Here is a 19635-nt window from a genome sequence, read left to right as displayed (position 1 = left end):
TTTTCCGGTGGTAACAAGTTTTCAGAATAATCATAACCACGATATAGATCAAGTAAGGTTTAGTTATTTTTCAACCGAAACTAACGTTCATTATACAAGACAAAGCGCGGATCATATCTAGGACTTCCGTCGAGCTATCCAGGGAAATAAATTATTCAAGTTCGTTCCAAAAGAAAAATGGACTAATTTGAGATTTTGAAATGAGCATATGTGAATTTCTTCATCATTTATCTTTTTTTGAAACAAAAGAATCATGGACAGAAATGATATTAATGATATCAAAACTCCTAACAATGAAGTTAAAACAACGAATATCAAATAACCACGTTAATTCGTTGTTACATTGAAAATCATAATCAAGCATTTAATACATGGCATGTTCAAACGACCAAATTACATATTGACATAATTCGGACGATTTCTGACGAACATTCAACTTTTACTTTCAACAAATTTTGATACCGTCAAAAATAAATGTAATTTTCTCTACAGCGGAAAACATATTTGAGGAACTTCTACGGCGGAAAAAACTGCATACTTGAGATTTTTATTTTGAGTTAAAGTTAATAGTGAAAAAGTTTTCTATATGATCCTAAGTTAACTAGACACAGTACGATGCAATAATAGACAATTACCCTAAAATAATATCTAGATGACATTCACCTTACGAATATTGGAATTGATAACGAAATACCTGAATTACTACCAAATATTCGAAAAATATGATAGACCTATCAAAGTAATAGCGGCAGTAATTTGATTCGATATAAGTAGTAGTTAGAAGTAATTAGCATTTCTACAAAAATGTATGTAAGCAAAAGTTAATAAATACAGATTTAAAGATTACAGAAAAATTGTGTTCTCAAAACTTTATTATGAAATTTTCATTTTCTACAATACAAAATCTATTATATGTTTTTTTAGTTTTCTAAACCTGTCCTCATAGATAGTTATACCAACTACGTTAATAACTGGAAGAGAGCCAGAGAAACACTGAAGAACGCTCAGCAATCAAAGCCAGCATTTAGTAGATTTTTAGAGGTATGTTCATTTAGGTATGGTAGAAAGTTTCATTTAAATGCAAAGCCGGTACATTGTTTATGAATAACATGCTTGATTTTAGAAGGAAATATTTACAATTCAATGTGTTCAAGCTATATTAATTTGATATTAATTTGGAAAATGATTTTAGTAACCAAAGTATTTGAAATAGGTGCGAACCAGGACATACAGGGTTGATTTATTATGTTTGTTATTAGAACCGAGTACGATGCGCCTATGAATGATACTAAAGCAAATCTATCCCATTAATTTTTACAATTGTGCCAAATGTATTTTCTAGGCGTTATTATAGAACTTACACAATCGATCAATATGTACTATGAGACATCACATTTTTCTTTATATTTTGCTTGATAGTATTTTTGATCTTGATACAATGGGAAAAAAGCACACCGTGTGTTGATTGGCATTGTATTATAATACGGTTGAGGCGAAGGCTTGGTATGAGGGGCTTAACTTTTGTAGTAGAAGCACGAAAACGATCAATGCGGTTATACCAGTATACCTAATTCAGATTCAGGGCACTGTTTAGATTAGATTCACCTCTCCTTTGTATCAAAATGACGGTTAGCTGAGGAAACTGGACCCAGTACACAGGATGTATTGCTAATCAACTATGTGGAACAGACAACAACAGTAATTATTACTATACCTTTTTCGACCGATTCAAAGAGAATATAATAAATAACGGTCCCGAATGTAGAAGAAAAAAATTGTTTTTGTTCTCTATAAGAATCATAAATTCTTATTGCTTCCACCTACCATATTCTCCACATCTCATCCCAACGACTACTAATTGTTACTAAACCGGATAAAAATATTTGAAAGAAAGAAATATCAGTGAAATGAAGAAGATGGAAAAACGTTGGATGTGATTGTATTACTCTCAAATGAAACCATATTCATGAATAGAATAGAACTAAAAAACTATTTTTTGTTTAATAATATTGGGACTTATTAATCAATGTGTTGTATTAATTTGTCAAATTGTAAAAGGAATAATTTTGAGAGAAGGCATTTTATGTTTGTTAATGTTTTCAGGTCAAGTTTCGCGTTATAGTAATTATATCAATTTATTCCTCAATATATACAAAATTTCATCATCCTGCAACATTTGATTTTGGATAAAATGCTTATTGCTTTAACCACTAGAATGTTGCAAATATGTCGTCTAAAAGTGTTTAAAATACCATTTCATAAAAAATTTATAGTTTCAGATGCCGAATATAGTATTTTATTTTACAGGTTACAGCGAGGCAGCACACCGGTAAATTAGCTCTAGATTCTCTTTTGATAAAACCTATACAGAAATTTCCAAAATATGAACTATTATTACAAAGACTTATTAAGCACACGGATGAAAATCATCCAGATCACAATCTTCTTCTAGCAGCACAACGCCAGGTTCATGAACAGTTGCTAAAAATTAATTGTACTGAAAAGGAAGCGTTAGAACTAGAACAGCTGAGGGAAATAGAAGGACTTATAGATGGTTTAATAGAGTTAGCAACTCCTGAGCGGCAGTACCTTAGACATGATTCAGTTACTATGTCTCATGGTGCGGGACCCAGGAAAGAACGAGCCTTATTTCTTTTTAGCGACCTACTTTTAGTAACAGGGATCAAAAGAAGAAGTGGGACGATACGAAGACCTACTACTGGTCAGGGTAGTGTTACAAGTACACTAGAAGCAAACAAGTACAAATTACTGATGAAAGTACCTTTAGAAGATATAGAAATTATAAGATCCAAAGATGATAATTTAAGACAAATTATGATAGAAGTTGATAACTTAACTGAAGACATATCGATATTGAATCAAATAAATGAATTAACCTGGTCTTTACATTATAATCACACACATCTGGATGAAGTAGTCAAAGAAATGTTAGCCTCGTTAAACAAACAATTGAATGAACAACAAAATTCCGATTCACAATTATCACGTTTGGATCTCACCATATCGACACCGTAAGTATATATGACACACTTACCTAATTTTGCCGAAACTTATTTTTTAAACAAAAATTTTATGAGTTTATGTCAAAAAGTGCTATATACATTTTCTTTCTAACTTTCTTAGACGAAGTATTAGATATTTTAATGTGTGTAGTGATCGGAAGGTTCTCGACTTTGAGCCAAAAATTATTAACAAAAGTTGAATCATTCTTCTTGGAATATTTGGCATTTGTTCCTTCATATTTTACTAATCTTAAAACCTCATCCACAATACCCTTTTGAATAAATAAAATTCAATGTAATTCACTACGAGAAGCATACAGATTTTCTAAAGTTAATATTGAGTGGTTAGCAGAATATTTTCTGGAACATAGGGGAAGGACCAGAGAAAAAGCTTTAAACCCGAGGTAACAAACTGAAATATTTTTTTGCTTCTTAAGCTATTCCGGCTTACGTAACCTGGTATGATTTCTTGCATGAGTTCAATGTAAAACTTTTTCAATTCTTGACAATTACGAATAACTGATATTTGGGTCTCTGTTCTACTTTAAACTGATATTTTTAAGCATAAACTCATAAGCATGAGCCAAACCTGATTAACATTGTTTCCATATATGAAAATATAGAATTTTTAAAGTTAAAACTCATTTTTAATTTGATCATTAAGTCATCTGCAATTGACATGATAACATGAGATATTCCCATAACAATTTTTTTGAGTGGAATCCAAATCCGTGGTTAGTTAATCATAGCACTTGGATAGTATCAGTCTACATAATTTTCAAAAATTGATTTTAAAAAACGACGTTGTTAATCAATGAATTTTAGAAATGGCCCCGAAAACGTTTCGATAGTATTTTCAAAGTCAGAAAAAAGGACATCTTGGGAGGAATCTTTGAACGAAGCTAAGTTAAAATTAGGTGAGTAATTATGAGCTATAATTAAGTTTCCTGTATTCTTTAAAACCACCCCTGACCAGATTTTTGAAACTAAAAAATGAACAAGAGTTTTAGTAGATTTGTGAGCATTTATTAAAAAGTTTGTTGGATCTTATTTCAGCTTTTTAAAACAAATGGGAACGGAACTTTTGAAAACCTTTGATATTCGTTTACTTTAAAATATACATGCTGCATTGCAGTTTTCAATATAACGAACGAAATAAAGTATCCTGGTCATGAGTCGAGATTCCCCTTCGTAATATCAATTTCTGACGAAATTATCACATGAGTGGTTTCATTCGAAGTGAGACACGCGGTTCCAAATAAAACGAAGTATTGTGATTGTTTGCTGTAATATTCCATCACCTCTATATGCCGCTCCACCAAGTTTGTTTCCGAAGAAACAACCCAACACTATTAAATTTCACGATTTCCTTTCATAATAACCTTATGGTTTCAATGAATTGGGTTACGATGGGAATTATTATAATTAAAATCCATATTAAAATCAAATCCATATAAAAAAATGTGGTTGTTGTTATTTTTAGCTACTACAAGTGATAGACGACCTTGCCCTGAACTTCTGGCTACTGTACCCATTAGAAAAACACGAGCAGGCTTACAGTTCACCTGTGCTGCCCCTACGTTAAGTGATAATAGCAAAGATGTATGGGTATGTAATAGTGATGGACATGTAGGACAAGTATGTGTTCTTAGTTTAATGCAAGAGCCGAATGTTATTTCATGTAATGGAGTATGTAATGCAAGAATATTATGTATAGCTTCAGTCCCTGGTGTTAATAACGGGTGAGTATTCGCTGCATAAATAGTAAAACCAATACTTACTAAACTTATTCAATACATCGTAATAAAATCCTCATCATGAAAGGCAGTACGTCAAACCAAGCAATTTTTGGTAAAACTGACTAGTTGTTATAATTTTGTTTCTGAGATATTCGTTATTTATTGAGGCAAAATGGGTAACCTATTATCATATTGTTGAAGATAACGTTATTACTAAGGAAATATCTTCATTCAGTGTATATCGTTATTTGCAGATCTTCACCAAATCATAACAATAAAGTTGGAGAAGAACCCGAAGAACATAAAACGATGCATTTCGATAGCAGCTCATCTAGTGATGAAGACGAAAACTGTGATAGTGAAATAAACGAAGAACCCCAAAAGTTATTAGATACAGAAACATGTAGTATAGAAAATGAAGAAACAGATGTTCAGCAGTCTACCATGTGGTTAGGAACTGAAGACGGGTGTATACATGTATACAATTGTAGTGATAATATTAGAATTAAAAAAAATAAAATTAAAATACAACTAGGGGCTTCAATTCTAAGCATAATGTAAGTAAGTCACAGGTGTTTTGTTGTTAGTTTTCAATTCTGTTATATATTTCTATTACGTATCACGTTTCTTTTTAAAAAGTTCTACGTCATAGCATCACTGTTATTATTTCTGTTTATATTTTATAGATATTCCCACCCTAGGCTCTTCTATCGATTTAATAATATACTATTATAATTAGTAGTTCACAGTAATATAACTATTCTCAATAACAAAAATTTAAACTTGATGTTATCGTAACATATCCAAAAACCAAATTTCATCAGAATTATATGCACTTCATACTTCTTGATGCACTGCCATTTTTTTCAAGCTTCGTATTCGAATGTGATGCACTTGTCTGTTGGTGATGTTTAGATATGTTGTATGGTATATTGGCATTAACTTCTATAAATGGAAAGTGCTTCTTTTTATACAATCTTGTTTATTCATACTTATCCATTTACTCAATCTGAATGAAAAATACGAACTTATTAAAAATTATACGAGGCTTGTCAAAAAATATGGACTTCGTTCTCTACAAAAACTCTAGTCTATCAATTTTATTTATTTTACTTGTTACAGATATCTGGATAACAGAGTTTATGTATCATTAGCAAATGGAGATATCATTGTCTATGATAGAGATACTGGTAGGTGTATACATTGATTTTCCTTATTTATTTTTTTGTTTTATTTTTCAAGTACTCATAATTGATAATAAACTGATTGAATCTTCTGCCGAAAGAGATAGGGACAATAGGTTTTTTTTCAACTTAATAAAATAACAATACCGATGATCTTGATATTTAAGTTGAAGTGAAACATAAAATATGTAATGTAGTGGTTATTTGAGAATATACATCATTTTGTATTCAAATATTCAGAATTTAGTAACTGGAGCTTGTCGCCTTTCTCTTAATAGAGAAAATCCTAAAAGCTGAGTTCTCGTTAAAATACCAATCAAACTTGTAGCATATTTGGTGTAATAAATTGTTGTGAATCCTTTGGAGATCACAAAACTTACAATATTCTGTACGAGCTTCTTTTTCACTTATTTTTTTATTTTATGAATTATGGAGAAATTATAAATATTCTATGTGCCTATCCTCTTAATTGATTATATAAAAATTCGAATGGTAACATTCTCCTATGAAAAACAGTTTGACTTTAAGATAACGTTAATTAAGTCACAAATTATGCTGTAACCGACTAAATATAAAACCCTCTCCCGCGAATCAAAAATGCAATTACAGACGTTAATATATCCTACATATATGCTTTTGGAATATAAATCCAGTCGTGTGTAATTCTATTTTTAACTTTTTGTATTGTACTCCAAAATATATGAACTTATAAAAATATATAGCAGTGAGGTCATCTACTGTTTTATTAGAATATGAAAAACACAAATTTAATTCAAAGTTTATTGCCTTTGACTGCTTAGTGTAATTACAAGCATTTGAAAATCTATAATGGTGACATTGGATAAAATGGTTGGATACATTAATAATAAACCCCATAACTACAGATAATATAAAATTACGATAATATAATATTATTATTGAAAGGAAGTATCTCTTTAAGATTTTTGACGGATATGTAGTAAAGCAAACGTCAAAATTAACTCATCAAATTCACTATTGAAGTGACACGTTATTATTATGAACTAAACTATTGCATCTTCTGTATCCATTACGTTATTACCAATAATAGATCTACTATTAAACTATTATACAAGAACAACATAGAAACTGTTTTCTTATGATTCGCCTGTAGCTGTAATTCATTTTTGATGTTTTTTTAGCTGGAATTTGGAATACCACAAGCTCAACGACGTGTACAGTCGGCTCCTTAAGCGCACCGATCACTAAAATGGTACCCAGCAATGGAAAATTGTGGTGTGGTTGTGGAAGCAGTATCAAAATATTTGACGTCCAGTCTTTGACAGTAGAAAATAGTTTTACAGTTAACAATGACAATAACAAGTCAATTACGTCTATAGTTCTTAACGGATATGGGGTGTGGTTATCCCTGCAAAATTCGGCTATACTCAAATGTTACCATGTGGTGACATTTGAACTGTTGTGTGAAATTAATGTAGCTCCATCTGTAACTAAAATGCTAACAAGTAAGTATTTTCATTAATATGGAACAATCTTTTATTTTCGCATCAATCTTGTTCCTTTATAATAATTGGTATGCACTATGTAGTGTATTTCACTTTGTTCCTAATTTTATTTTATTTGCCGATTCGAAAAATCTATCTGTAACAAACAATATTAAGGCCAGATATTTTTAAGATCCCTTTATTTTGTGCGTTTGAAACAACTTTTTTGTTTCATAAATTGAGAACTATATATGAAAACTAAGATATCGTTACTGATTTCGATGTTTCAGGTTGCGATGATATCATTAGACAGCACAAAGCGGCCTGTTTGAGGGTGACAGCTTTAGTCACCTGTAAAGACTTACTATGGATTGGAACATCAGCTGGCGTTTTACTGACTATGCCCCTTCCACATATATCATCCGCAATTACAAAACTTACTTCCGTGCCTACTGTTACCGGTGTACCACACGGGCACACAGGTCACGTGAGATTTTTAACCTCCGTCGAAATGGTAATAAGCGAATCATCTCATAGAAATTCCTATAAAACCAAACAAGATTCCAGATGTAACACAAAGCTATTGGTTATCTCTGGCGGTGATGGATATGAAGATTTTAGGACGTCGAATATATCCGAAGTAGCTGGCAGAGAAGATTCTACGAATCATTTGCTGTTATGGAATATTTGAAGTTATATGTGGAGAACAATAACATGTAATTTGGCATATCGATACATAGAGTTTTGTACAGGATATTTCTATCAAATAATAGGATTTTTCTTAAATTGAATTCCTACATAAAAATGTGTTTTTTAGAAACATGAGAATCTGAATAAAAAAATGTTCATTAAAGTGATAGACCAAACTTTATATGTACTTTAAAACATTTATTGATGATTAAAATTAAAATAACAAGTTTCCACATCATTTTGCGGTATATTCTAGTATAGATGGAACAGTCAATGATTTCTCCATAGGTCAGTTTTATGAGATTTGTGGTATTCGTTAACGTGGTCATAATTCATTGAAAATAATTAAAATTTCCACAAATAAGCAATGGACATGAATTTGGAATGTGCATTCTCTATTGACATCTGTGAAAAAGTAATGTTGATAATTCAAAGATTATACATGCTCATTATAAACATTGTTAATGTTAATGTAATATCTAACCTATATCGATTAGCACTTTTTTCCAAGTAAATATAACAATTGAATTCAGTCTTGATGCTCAATGACATTTCAACTAAGCCCAACGAGGAGGTTGTCTCCAAAGCTATTTTATAGTAAAAAAGTATCCTTCGAAAATAGTGATAGCACTAATTACAAATTATAATTTTTATGATTTCAATATAATACGTTTTAAAAATAAAATGGTATACTTCTTTTTATGCATTCAGATAAATTATCACTGACTTCAATATATTGGTTGCTTGAATATCATCAAACATTTCAATATCGATGATTGAGTAATTTCTGAAATTAATTTTCCAACTAATATAATATCTTTATCAGTCTTTACCTAGTCACTTCTTGAACACGACCAAGTTTTCTGTTTATTGTGATTGGTTCATAGTATGTATGCATAGTATGCATGCGTATACACAACCAATAAAAACAAAACGATCGATTTTGATGTTTATATATTAAAGAAAATATATAGATAAAAATATGTCCAAAGACGTGAAATGGAAGTAGAAAAAACTCCCCATCAAGTTGAATTTGGACTATTGTGAGGACGAAATTATTACTTTCAATGCATTTTTCCTTTCCAATTATTTCAAATAGTCTTTGCACAGCTTCGAGAAATACTAGGGATCGTCATCATACTGATAGACAATTTTTTATGCCGATTAGGCGCTGAGCAGAATGTACTACATTTTCCTATAAATTTTATAACTTTCTTTCTTCAAAATCCCTTCAATTTTTACCAGGTCTCCAGTCGTTCTACCTCCAGAACATGTCCAAACCATAACCGAGCCTCTACCGTGCTTTACAGTTGGAATAACCCATGTATCTATCATCCATTCTTCTTTTGACCTGCGCACATACACACTTCTCTTAGAACCAAAAACCTGAAACTTTGACTCATCAATCTCTCACTCTTCATGCTTCCAATTTTTATGTTCTTTAGGCCACTATAACCTCTTAATTTTATTTTGGTGTCTTAAAAGACTTTTCTGCACTGCCACCTTTTCAAAAAAGCCAGCTTCTCTCTACCTCCTTGTCAATTTAAATGTTTCAAGTACAAATTCCTCGATTCATTGATCTGAGCTACTATCTCTAGACCCGTGAGTTGTCGAGCACGTTTACTGATCAATATACATTTATGTCCAGCAATTGTGGTTTCTTAAGGCCGCCATGAACGTTTTCTATAGCCAAAGCTCCTCGTGGATACATATTTTCTCACGTTGTAGTCCATGGTACGTCGAGGTATTTTTAATTCGGCCTTGAAGTTAAGTTGAGAACAGACAAAAACATTCAAGACGTAATGCAATCAGTCTTGTAGGTCAAAAATTCAATCTATTGTGATTTATTGTTAGTAGATAAGGTAAATTTTATGCATTTAGAGGTACTAATCACAATAAAAAATTACTATTTCATTTCATTTGAAGTAAACGCTTTTTATTAACTGGAGGATAATTGAGTTCTATAGATCAACTCATCATATTTAAGTTGGAGTTTTTTCAACCGCTAGTGATATTCAAGCTGAACACACTGCTTACACTACCACTACACCAACAATCACAATTATACTGTCTGACGCGCGTTTTGATAATCAAATTATGTCTTCAGAGACTGAAGGTAAACTAAAACCTAACAACTTGACTCACCCTATTTTATACAAAAATTTTCTACCGATAAATCTTTTCCCGCGAAAAATAATTCGAGCGGGAAAGCCTCCTTCACATTTATTCCTTAACTACTAAACTATAGAGTGGGCTCTAAGAAATAGGCCCTTCGTCCTTATTTAAGCTTTTCATACATTTAACAATTCCAATTCTTCCAAATGCATCCAACAATTTATTATTGGATACATTTTGCAACAATTTTACATTATTTATATTTATTTCATGATCGGCAATACTCGATTTTTTCGGTCCGTCCATATTTTAACTGAGCTATATGCCCTTTAAACCGAACCTTAACGGTTCTCTTAATCTACCCGAAATACTTCTCGTGATAATCACTACAGTTAATTTCATATATACCACTCTTCTTCAAATGTATTTTATCCTTAAAATTACCAAATAATTCTTTCGATTTTATTATATGATTGTTATCATTGTATTGAAATTATGAAATGTAAGAATAGTTTAAATAAGGACAAAGGGCCTATCCCTTCTCTATAATTTAGTAGTTAAGTAATAAATTTGAGGATTCCCACCAAGGAGGTTTTCCCGCTCGAAATATTTTTCCCAGAAGAAGGTTCATTGTTAGAAATTTTTAGTATAAAATAGGTGGATCAAGTTAATAGGTTTTAATTTTTCTTCTGAAGACGATAACTTAGTTATCGAAACGCGCGTCAGACAGTTTAATTGTGAGTATTAGTGTAGTGTTAGTGTAAACAGTGTATTCAGAACTAATGATATGATTACACAGTTGCCAACTATATTTCTTGTCTTTTTTGCTTATTAAATTGTTCTATATTTTTGTATAAATAGTTTTTGAGATTTCGGATCAACTTCGACTTTCATCGTAATACTACTCATAATACGCATTCCTTTCAAAACAATGACTTATTCCATCTTAGAATTTTTCTCTAACAACACAACTTTGAACATTGCATCAACTTGAATTATAAAATTACTGAATACCTATTTTTCATGTATTTGATATTATCAAAATAAAAGAAACAATTGCTTCTTTATTGTGTTTTGCTTATATAATGCATTTAAAGTTTGCAGTCTTCCAGATATATATTGAAATAACATTTGCTATAAATATTGTGCAATATTTTTTAACGATGTAGTTATTCAAAAAATGAATTATATATAACATGGAACCATTTTCAATGGTGATTCATGTTTTGTATTAAATTGGTGGTGAAATATGAAGTTTATATTTTTGAAACATATCTTGTGAATGTATAGGAATGTAGTGTCTAATATAAATGATGAATTCAAATGTCTAGAACCAATAATATCGATGTGCTTTAATAACTGTTTTTTTAATATTGGAAGCTATGGTAATTCTGAGAGGTTGAATTTTTATTTAAATAGAAAAATCCTGTATGTTCGCGTGATACTTGCATTTTTGTAAAATGTGTGATAGTATTTATAGGATTTGTAAATGCATTGAGGTGGAAGTGCTAGATTCTTTTTTCTGTCTTACATACTTCATTGTTCCTAAGAAATTATTTGTTAGGTACAACACGTTAATAATTGATGATATATGGGATTTTCTTTAAAACATTAACTGCTATCCGTAAGTAATGAGTAAAAAAATTATAACGCTTTAAATAGTACAAGAGTAACTAATTGAAACTATTTATTATTGATTTTCTAAAATTTCTATCTAAATTCATATTTTGAATTGAACTTCTTCACAGATTGTGGTTCTCTCAAATTTATCACTTTTTCGCAGTGAAAAACTGTCCTAAATTTCCCTAATTCAGTGAAACTTCTTGTTCAATTATTTCTGAAAATTATATATTCAAGGCAAAGTAATGGACAGTGGCTGACATTTTGTTACAAGAAATGAAGCTTGGCATTAATAAAATGGACATGCTTTGTAACATTCTTGTAAAAGTGTGCAGATATTTATGTTAAGTACATACATACACTTAGAAACAATGATATTTTTTGTCTTAGTGTATCAACCAGATAAGACAAATAATTTAATAAGCACAGGTTAATAAAGTAATATTTGATTGTCAGTTGCATTGTTGTGATGATTATTATAATTTATACAATGCGACAAATTTACACAATATATGAGGGCACTTAGGGAACTTTCCCCCGGCCGTTTTAACGATGGATGCTGTTTGTAATAAGTGCTTATCAAAGAAATCGATGGAAAAATCGGCAGGTCCGTAATTTCATAATCGCTCAACATTCAGAATACTTTCCAAACTGTTTTGTGTGAGACAGTCATAGGGAAATAGACAACCGGAAGTTTTATCCCAATGGATATCGACAATTCTCACGTCGTCAATGCTTTGTCAGTGATCGTTGATCGTTACCATTACTTGAAATGCTCAAGGAACCTTACTTACCGAATTCATGACATTTGAAACAACAATAAATTCCAAAGTTTACTGTAGCAAATAATTTAAAACCTAATGAAGTTTAAGTATGTGATTTTTCACAATAACACGCACCATCACACTGCTATTACAGCAGTAGAGATTTCACGCAATTTCAAATATTTCATTATCTTTCCTCCAACACTTTTGAATATCATCCGTTCAATGTGATGAAGAAGTGTCTCGGAGATGATGTGAAACTTCAAAAACACTGTGACACAATTCAGTTTTTCAGAAAATGGAATTGGTAATTTAGTAAAACAAGTGAATGCACGATGGAAACTATGTCAAAACGTGGAGCGGTTACAATGAATCACTAATGGTATATTAGGGACACAACCCATATTGATAATACATTTTCGTAAATTAAGTGATTTAATTCACGTAATGATATTTTTGGATCTCTCTGAACATTTTCGATATACAATTTGTTGTAATCTCAACCACCTGAAGGTTGTTAGTTTTTCATAAACATAAAAGCGTTTGATCTTCCAAAGCACTTCTGAGTTTCGAAGGTATCAAATGGGTCTATGATCTTTAAGGCATATAAGTGTAATTTACTAAAAAAGTAATAGCAACAAATTTGCTGCATGTTATATGTAGTTTCAATATCGACACAAAATTGTTTAATCCAAAAGCTCATATTCATCGAATATACTGAATTCTCTCAAAATGAATATATTTCTTTATTTCAAAAATTATTTGATTACATTGTTATGAAAGATTACATACGGATTAGCTCACATGTTCATTATATCTTTGTTAAATTAATGATATACAAATTTTGTATTCAAATATATACTTAATATTTGTACCATTCTGTTCTATACATCGAGAATGTTGAAAAAAATGTTTTATATGAATTTTTTAATGCAATTATAAATAATGTACATTTGAAAACTTTTATTTTGTAATGAAATTCGTAATATTGCTCAAAATCCCAATTAATCAATATATATATATATATATATATATATATCAGTCGTTTTCCTATATAAAAATCGTTACAAAATATATTTATTTATTCATTCGTCTACTTATTTTTTTTCTCAAAAAACTGAATTCATATATTTTCCATCAATATGCTAGAGTATTACATAAGTACTATTCCTGGGACAAGAAATTTCTATTCATCAATCTTAATTCTTGGAATAGTTATAATGTTTACCAGGGAGTCACTCACTAAATCGAATATCATCTGAATAGTGGTAGTTGCTTCTATACCAAAAAAAGGTAAATCAATTCTTTGTATTGGTATGTACCTTGATACTGCCGTATAATATTAGAAATATTTTGGATGATTATACAAAACTAATGCCAGAAAAACAACAAAAAATTATTTTTAAACTATGAGAAATTTACTCTTTGTGTATGAAAATCGAACTATAGTATGGGTTAGGATTATCTAAAAAGGTCGTTAATAAGTAATCGCTAAAGCCTTCGGAAAATATTCAGCTATAGTTGCATCAAAGACATTCTTCTTGTTTTCAACAAACATTTTATACGTATTTATAATAATTTGTGATTATTTTGGTAATTTGAACGATTAGTACACGTAAAAAAGATATGGTACAATGTAGTTACGTCAAGTATAAGGCGACATCGTTATTTATTTCATAGAAATTGAAATCTATTTTAATGACACATGGTTATAGTACGTACATATTATGTTGGCTAAATTTCTCTAAAGAACGCCAGACAAAAGCATGGTTAAATAGGATAGCGCAGCACAATACTTTATGCTGCATAGAAATGAAGTAAGATTCCAAATACGTTGTTGTTAACAGCCAAATGTTTTAATGATTCGAGTTTAAACTGCCATAAATATACCACGGTAGATATTTTTAAAAAATGGTTTCAAATATATTTCCTATTAGATGTAACGGAATAGGGACATAACTAGTGCAGTGTTCATGACAAAAATATATTCACAAGATGCCGCGTCATCTTTTCGAAAGTAGTTGAAACTAGTTATCAAATAACTTTCTTGATGACTTATTCAGGAATTGATACAGATATCTTCAAACGACTATAGTATAAACAGCTCTTGCTACTGGTAGATGGCAGTACGTAACAATTTTATTGGGATCTCTTTTTAAAAATCAAAAGAAATTTATCACCTATATTTATATTGATCACGACAATGTTTACTGAGGGCCTGAACTTGAACATGAACTACTAATATGAGATCCTTCATAACATACTGGCAAATTTGAATTTTATTAATGGCGGGTAATTTAAATTATTTGAAAATAGTTTATACCGCTACCTTATTCCTTAAAATGGAATATTTTCAAGCTATAGTACAATAAAAGATAAAATTTTGAGAAATATGGAAAAATAAATTTAGAAATTTATTATTTGTTATCTCATTAGGATAAAACTATTAATACTACTCGTAATTCATTCTCTTACTCAAGTGAAATTTAGACAAATCTAATTTTAATAAGATAAAATCATTCAGTATAACTGAACAAAACTATTTATTAATGAGGCGAAGATAAAACTTTAGGAAAATGTATATTTTTAAATAAAACTTTGAACCAAAAAATAGCTAATTCAAATGTAGCATAGTGAATATATAAATATAATAATAATAAATTTCATAACTAGTACTTCATAATAAATCACTTGCAGTTGATTTGGTACTGTTCGTAGCCAGCAGTTATCTTTAAAAACGTTCCAGGTCCTTATGCGGATTTGGGAAGATAGACTTCACATTAATAGATTCACAATGTTATTCACAACATTTATTGAAATCTGTTTTGAAAACTTAACAACATCAACACTGTCCATAATCTGCTTCTGATATTGTTGGTATAAATCTAGAAAAATCTAAGTATTGGTGTAGTTTAACTTAAGAGTCCACTTCATTTTGCATATTACTAGCAGTACTATTTTCCGCCTTTAATTAAGTACTAGTACTAGAGAAAATGGAAAATTCCATTAAATTATCCGATAAACTCACCTTCACCACTCATAGCTAGGTCTCCTGTAAAATTCAACTCAAAAAATTCACAAAAAGTAACAATTAAGCTGAAGATTTAATAACAAAGACTGGGTTATCAACCATTTTCCACTAAAATTAAAGAGAAACAGGAGGTGGTTGGTCTGAAATATTAGACATACCACAAAGCATTAGAACATCTCAAAATAGACGTTCATGAATCGTTCATGGAAAAATATATGTTCAGAACATATTCTGAACGTATGAAGTATGCGCATTTGACATGTTCAGAAGTTGTTCAGAATACATTCGAAATGTGTTCCAATTATCTATCGCGAATAAAGCTAATGAAAAGTTGGGATGAAAAACGGAAAAAGCGCGTACCATTCAGCAACACATTCAGTTTGTATGTTGAATTAACATTATCGGAACAGTTTTTAAAATTTTTTAGTAATAAAATATTTACATCAGGATATATCATATATTAAAATGTTTCTGGTAACGATTAAGAAATATACACAATGTTGCAATTTCATTGAGAGACAGCCGTAAAATATGACAACTACGCAGAATTTTTCATTTGATTATCTCTAAAATAAACTGTTGAAAAGCAAATGGGTTATATACCATTCAAGTTAGCAGCAAGATTTTAGAACGACATTCCCTTTTTTGAAACATCTTAATACCATTTGTGGAAAATTTTTCGGTTCATTACTATTAATGACACCAGATTCAAGGTGATTATCGTCATTACAATATAGAAACAAGGTAACTGTCATCGTGAGAATTCAAGTTAAAAATTATTTTCCATTAAGACGAGGTAAATATTTATCTTATCACTGCCAGTTACAACATATGGGGATGTCCAGAATATATGTTATTTTGGTATAAATCAAAGCGTAAATGGAGATGATAAGAAATGAATCTTAATATCAAGTTAATCGCATGAATGCAATTAGAATTGCACATAAAAAATATCAAATTATAATCATAGGATATTGTGTAACTTAAACATAGTGCTAAAAAAATAGTTGAGTATATGATTACATATGAGTATACTCTATTCGAAGTATATTTAATATTATTATTAATAAATCATAGAATCAACGGAAATATCATCAATTCCATCGGAAACTTTTTATCGCTAAAATCCTTTAAAGTATCTGGCAATGTTATATTTTTAACATTAAATGAAATCCACGGAGTACATGAAGACAATTCTCAACCTTATATCAAATACTCGTATGTTCTACAGATTGTCCAAAAAAAAAACTAAGAATAACCAGTCATTGACGGGAATAGTACGATAATTGATTGATTAGTTAACATTAAATTTTTGTTCGAGAATAGATTTTTTTTCATGCCCTAAATCAATTTTACTGCTACAAAACCTCGCATTTGTTTTAAAGACAGCGATTACATTCTTCTTGCTGGTCTAACCACAGCATTGCGATCTCTTTGCATTACAAAGCTTGATCGTAATAAGGGCCTTTTTCATCAATGACCTCGATGTTATAATTCTCCTCTTCATCCTCATCACTGTTTTTTTTTTGGACTTTGATGTCATCGTCCGTCATCACTTCTTATTCACTTTCAAGCCAATTTTTGCCAATATTTTAGACGTACGATGGACGCAGATAACTTGATGTTAAATTGATTGATTTAATCTGGACAAAAAGACAAAACTGTTCGGCACTCTCAATACCAAATTTTGTCTTTAATTTCGGTAGACCTTAACTGAACGCTGGGTCCAACAATATGATTGATTTCTGCAAAATATTACATTAGGTTGAAAAATAATAAAGTTTCAATTTGTTCACTTCTATCGGTATTTGTTTTTTTCTCTTGAAATATTCAATTACCTCTCAAGATTATTATAATAATTTTACAAATATATAAAGCTGCTGTTTAAGATGCTTAATTTCAATGCCTGTTGAGATTCTTTGTTCTATTATTATTCTAATATTGTATTTATAGATACTCATTTCATATCCTATTCACAACTCACCTGAGGGAAAGATAAATTAGAACTTTAAATAGCTTGTTAAGAACTTAATGGATGTTCCTTGGGGAAAAGTGAGCTTGTATTTGTCAAACTGTGGGGTAGTTAAATAAGGAATTTTTATGTTAATGGGTACATTTGTAAATTTTAAGAGTTCTCCCACTTGTGTTAAATATGATGAAATACCTCACTATACGGTGGCCAGGTAAGAATGTAAAGTGCTGTTTCCTGGAAATTATTGATCGTACAGTTTTGCATTTTGTTATTATTTTAAAAAAACCGTAGATTTCCAAGATGATCCCCAACTTAAAAGTACTTATCAACAACCAACCAAGTAAAACCCAAAAAATTTGTGCTTTTCGCAGCTAAAATTCATTCGAATGAATTCTTACTTAACACTTTAACGTATCCATGTATTATACCAGAAAACAAAAAAACAATATTCCCAGAGAATTGTCGCATTCAAGTTATTTTTAAAACAGCGATAAAAAATACATTAAATTACTATCAGTAGCTTATTATATGTTGAGCTCAAACGTTTACTGTTTCTACTCCAAATAACTTTTTAACTAATTTTGCAAACATATTATATCTAAAATATTAAGAGAAGTATTAAGTTCATATCTTTATGATTGATCAATATATTCGAAAAATATTATATACTTCGCACGATTTAGTTGGAATGAAAATCACAATACAGGAGTTAGCTACGAATAATTACAGAGGCGTTCCCAAGGAAGGAGCGAAACGTTAAGTTATATATATAAATGTGATATTTCATCGAAGTTTTATTATTTTTCCAAACAACCTACGAACCCAAGAAATTAGAGAGAGGAAAAAAATAAATTTATATATATATATATATATATATATATATATATATATATACAAATTAATTTTTCTTTTAGAACAAAGTTCTAGTTTGATTTTATTATCCATGATGAAGGTGATCTATAGATCAACATAAAATCTTTCCAAAATGCAAATACTGTGACTATAACTAATAAAGTCATATGTATTGAGTTATTAGCCGTAGATCAAAACTGTGCAAGGCTCTACTGCACAACTCTATCCTTCAACTCATTTCGACTTTAGGATTCAGCTGAAGGGCACCGCCAGTATAAACAGTGTTATGTGCCAACGTTGATGTGCCTTACTTTTTTCTCAACAGGGTGATGATTCAGCATGACATCCCCTTATCATTCAAGGAAACCATATATTGCTTAAGTGCGAAATACAGTGACCGAATGATAGTGCATCCTAATTCAACCTGTCTAAAGGACTTAAACAATGATAGGCTAATTTCATTCAGACTAAGAAGTAGATTTAACGTAATTTAGAATTATAATTTGATAACACACAGGAGTGAACTCTACAAGTCGTAACTAGGCTGATTGAATTTCCACTAAGAGTTATAAAAAAAATGATACAATTTTTGCGACTGGGTTGGAATAAGTATCACGATACTGGAGTTAGCTATTTCAAGTTATTCCAGAGGCGTACATGACAATTCTTATGACCAGTTATCAATGAATATTGAGACCTGGCAAATGACAAATCAAATAAGTTTTTAAATGACAGTTTTTACCTACTAGATTACCACGCACATAATAAGGCGTAATTATTGAACTATATTTCTATAGTCTGTGTTTCCGAGAGTAAATCTGTTATTACCATACGATTGAAAAACATGTGGTTTTTTATTTTTAGTTGGTGAAGTACACTAACAATTATGATTAGGTCTGTGTACTCTTAGTACCTTTCAAGGTTAGTACGGCACATTTTTTATTCAAAAAATTAAAACACGACGAAGTTTAGGAATATTTCTTTTCTTTTCAGACTGTTTGTTGAAAATATTCATAAACATTCTTCATGTCCAATTCTGTTGATAAAAACACATTTCGTAATTCGTCAATCACTCACATTTCGTTTCATATGTTATATATTTCATCGATTTCCTTTTTTCTAGTTTCCTGTAAACATCTGTAATAACAAGACCGTATAGTAATAAATAGCATAATTTTCAAC

At 30.3% G+C, this 19635-nt stretch overlaps 1 protein-coding gene across 1 annotated transcript in view; it reads left to right on the top strand.

Moving 5' to 3' along the window:
* LOC130451390 (rho guanine nucleotide exchange factor 17) overlaps window positions 1-13686 on the top strand; it is a 59940-nt gene extending 46254 nt beyond the window's left edge. The window contains exons 6-13 of the mRNA XM_056790369.1: window positions 925-1041; window positions 2308-3032; window positions 3849-3940; window positions 4507-4765; window positions 5017-5319; window positions 5885-5952; window positions 7107-7430; window positions 7700-13686. Of these exons, the coding sequence (XP_056646347.1) occupies window positions 925-1041; window positions 2308-3032; window positions 3849-3940; window positions 4507-4765; window positions 5017-5319; window positions 5885-5952; window positions 7107-7430; window positions 7700-8100 (2289 nt within the window). The 3' untranslated portion in view covers window positions 8101-13686. The remainder of the gene's footprint in view (window positions 1-924; window positions 1042-2307; window positions 3033-3848; window positions 3941-4506; window positions 4766-5016; window positions 5320-5884; window positions 5953-7106; window positions 7431-7699) is intronic.
* Window positions 13687-19635: the final 5949 nt, after the last annotated feature.

This window comes from Diorhabda sublineata, chromosome X (assembly GCF_026230105.1).
Source record: "Diorhabda sublineata isolate icDioSubl1.1 chromosome X, icDioSubl1.1, whole genome shotgun sequence".
NCBI lineage: Eukaryota > Metazoa > Arthropoda > Insecta > Coleoptera > Chrysomelidae > Diorhabda > Diorhabda sublineata.
This window is presented reverse-complemented; position numbering and strand designations above follow the sequence as displayed.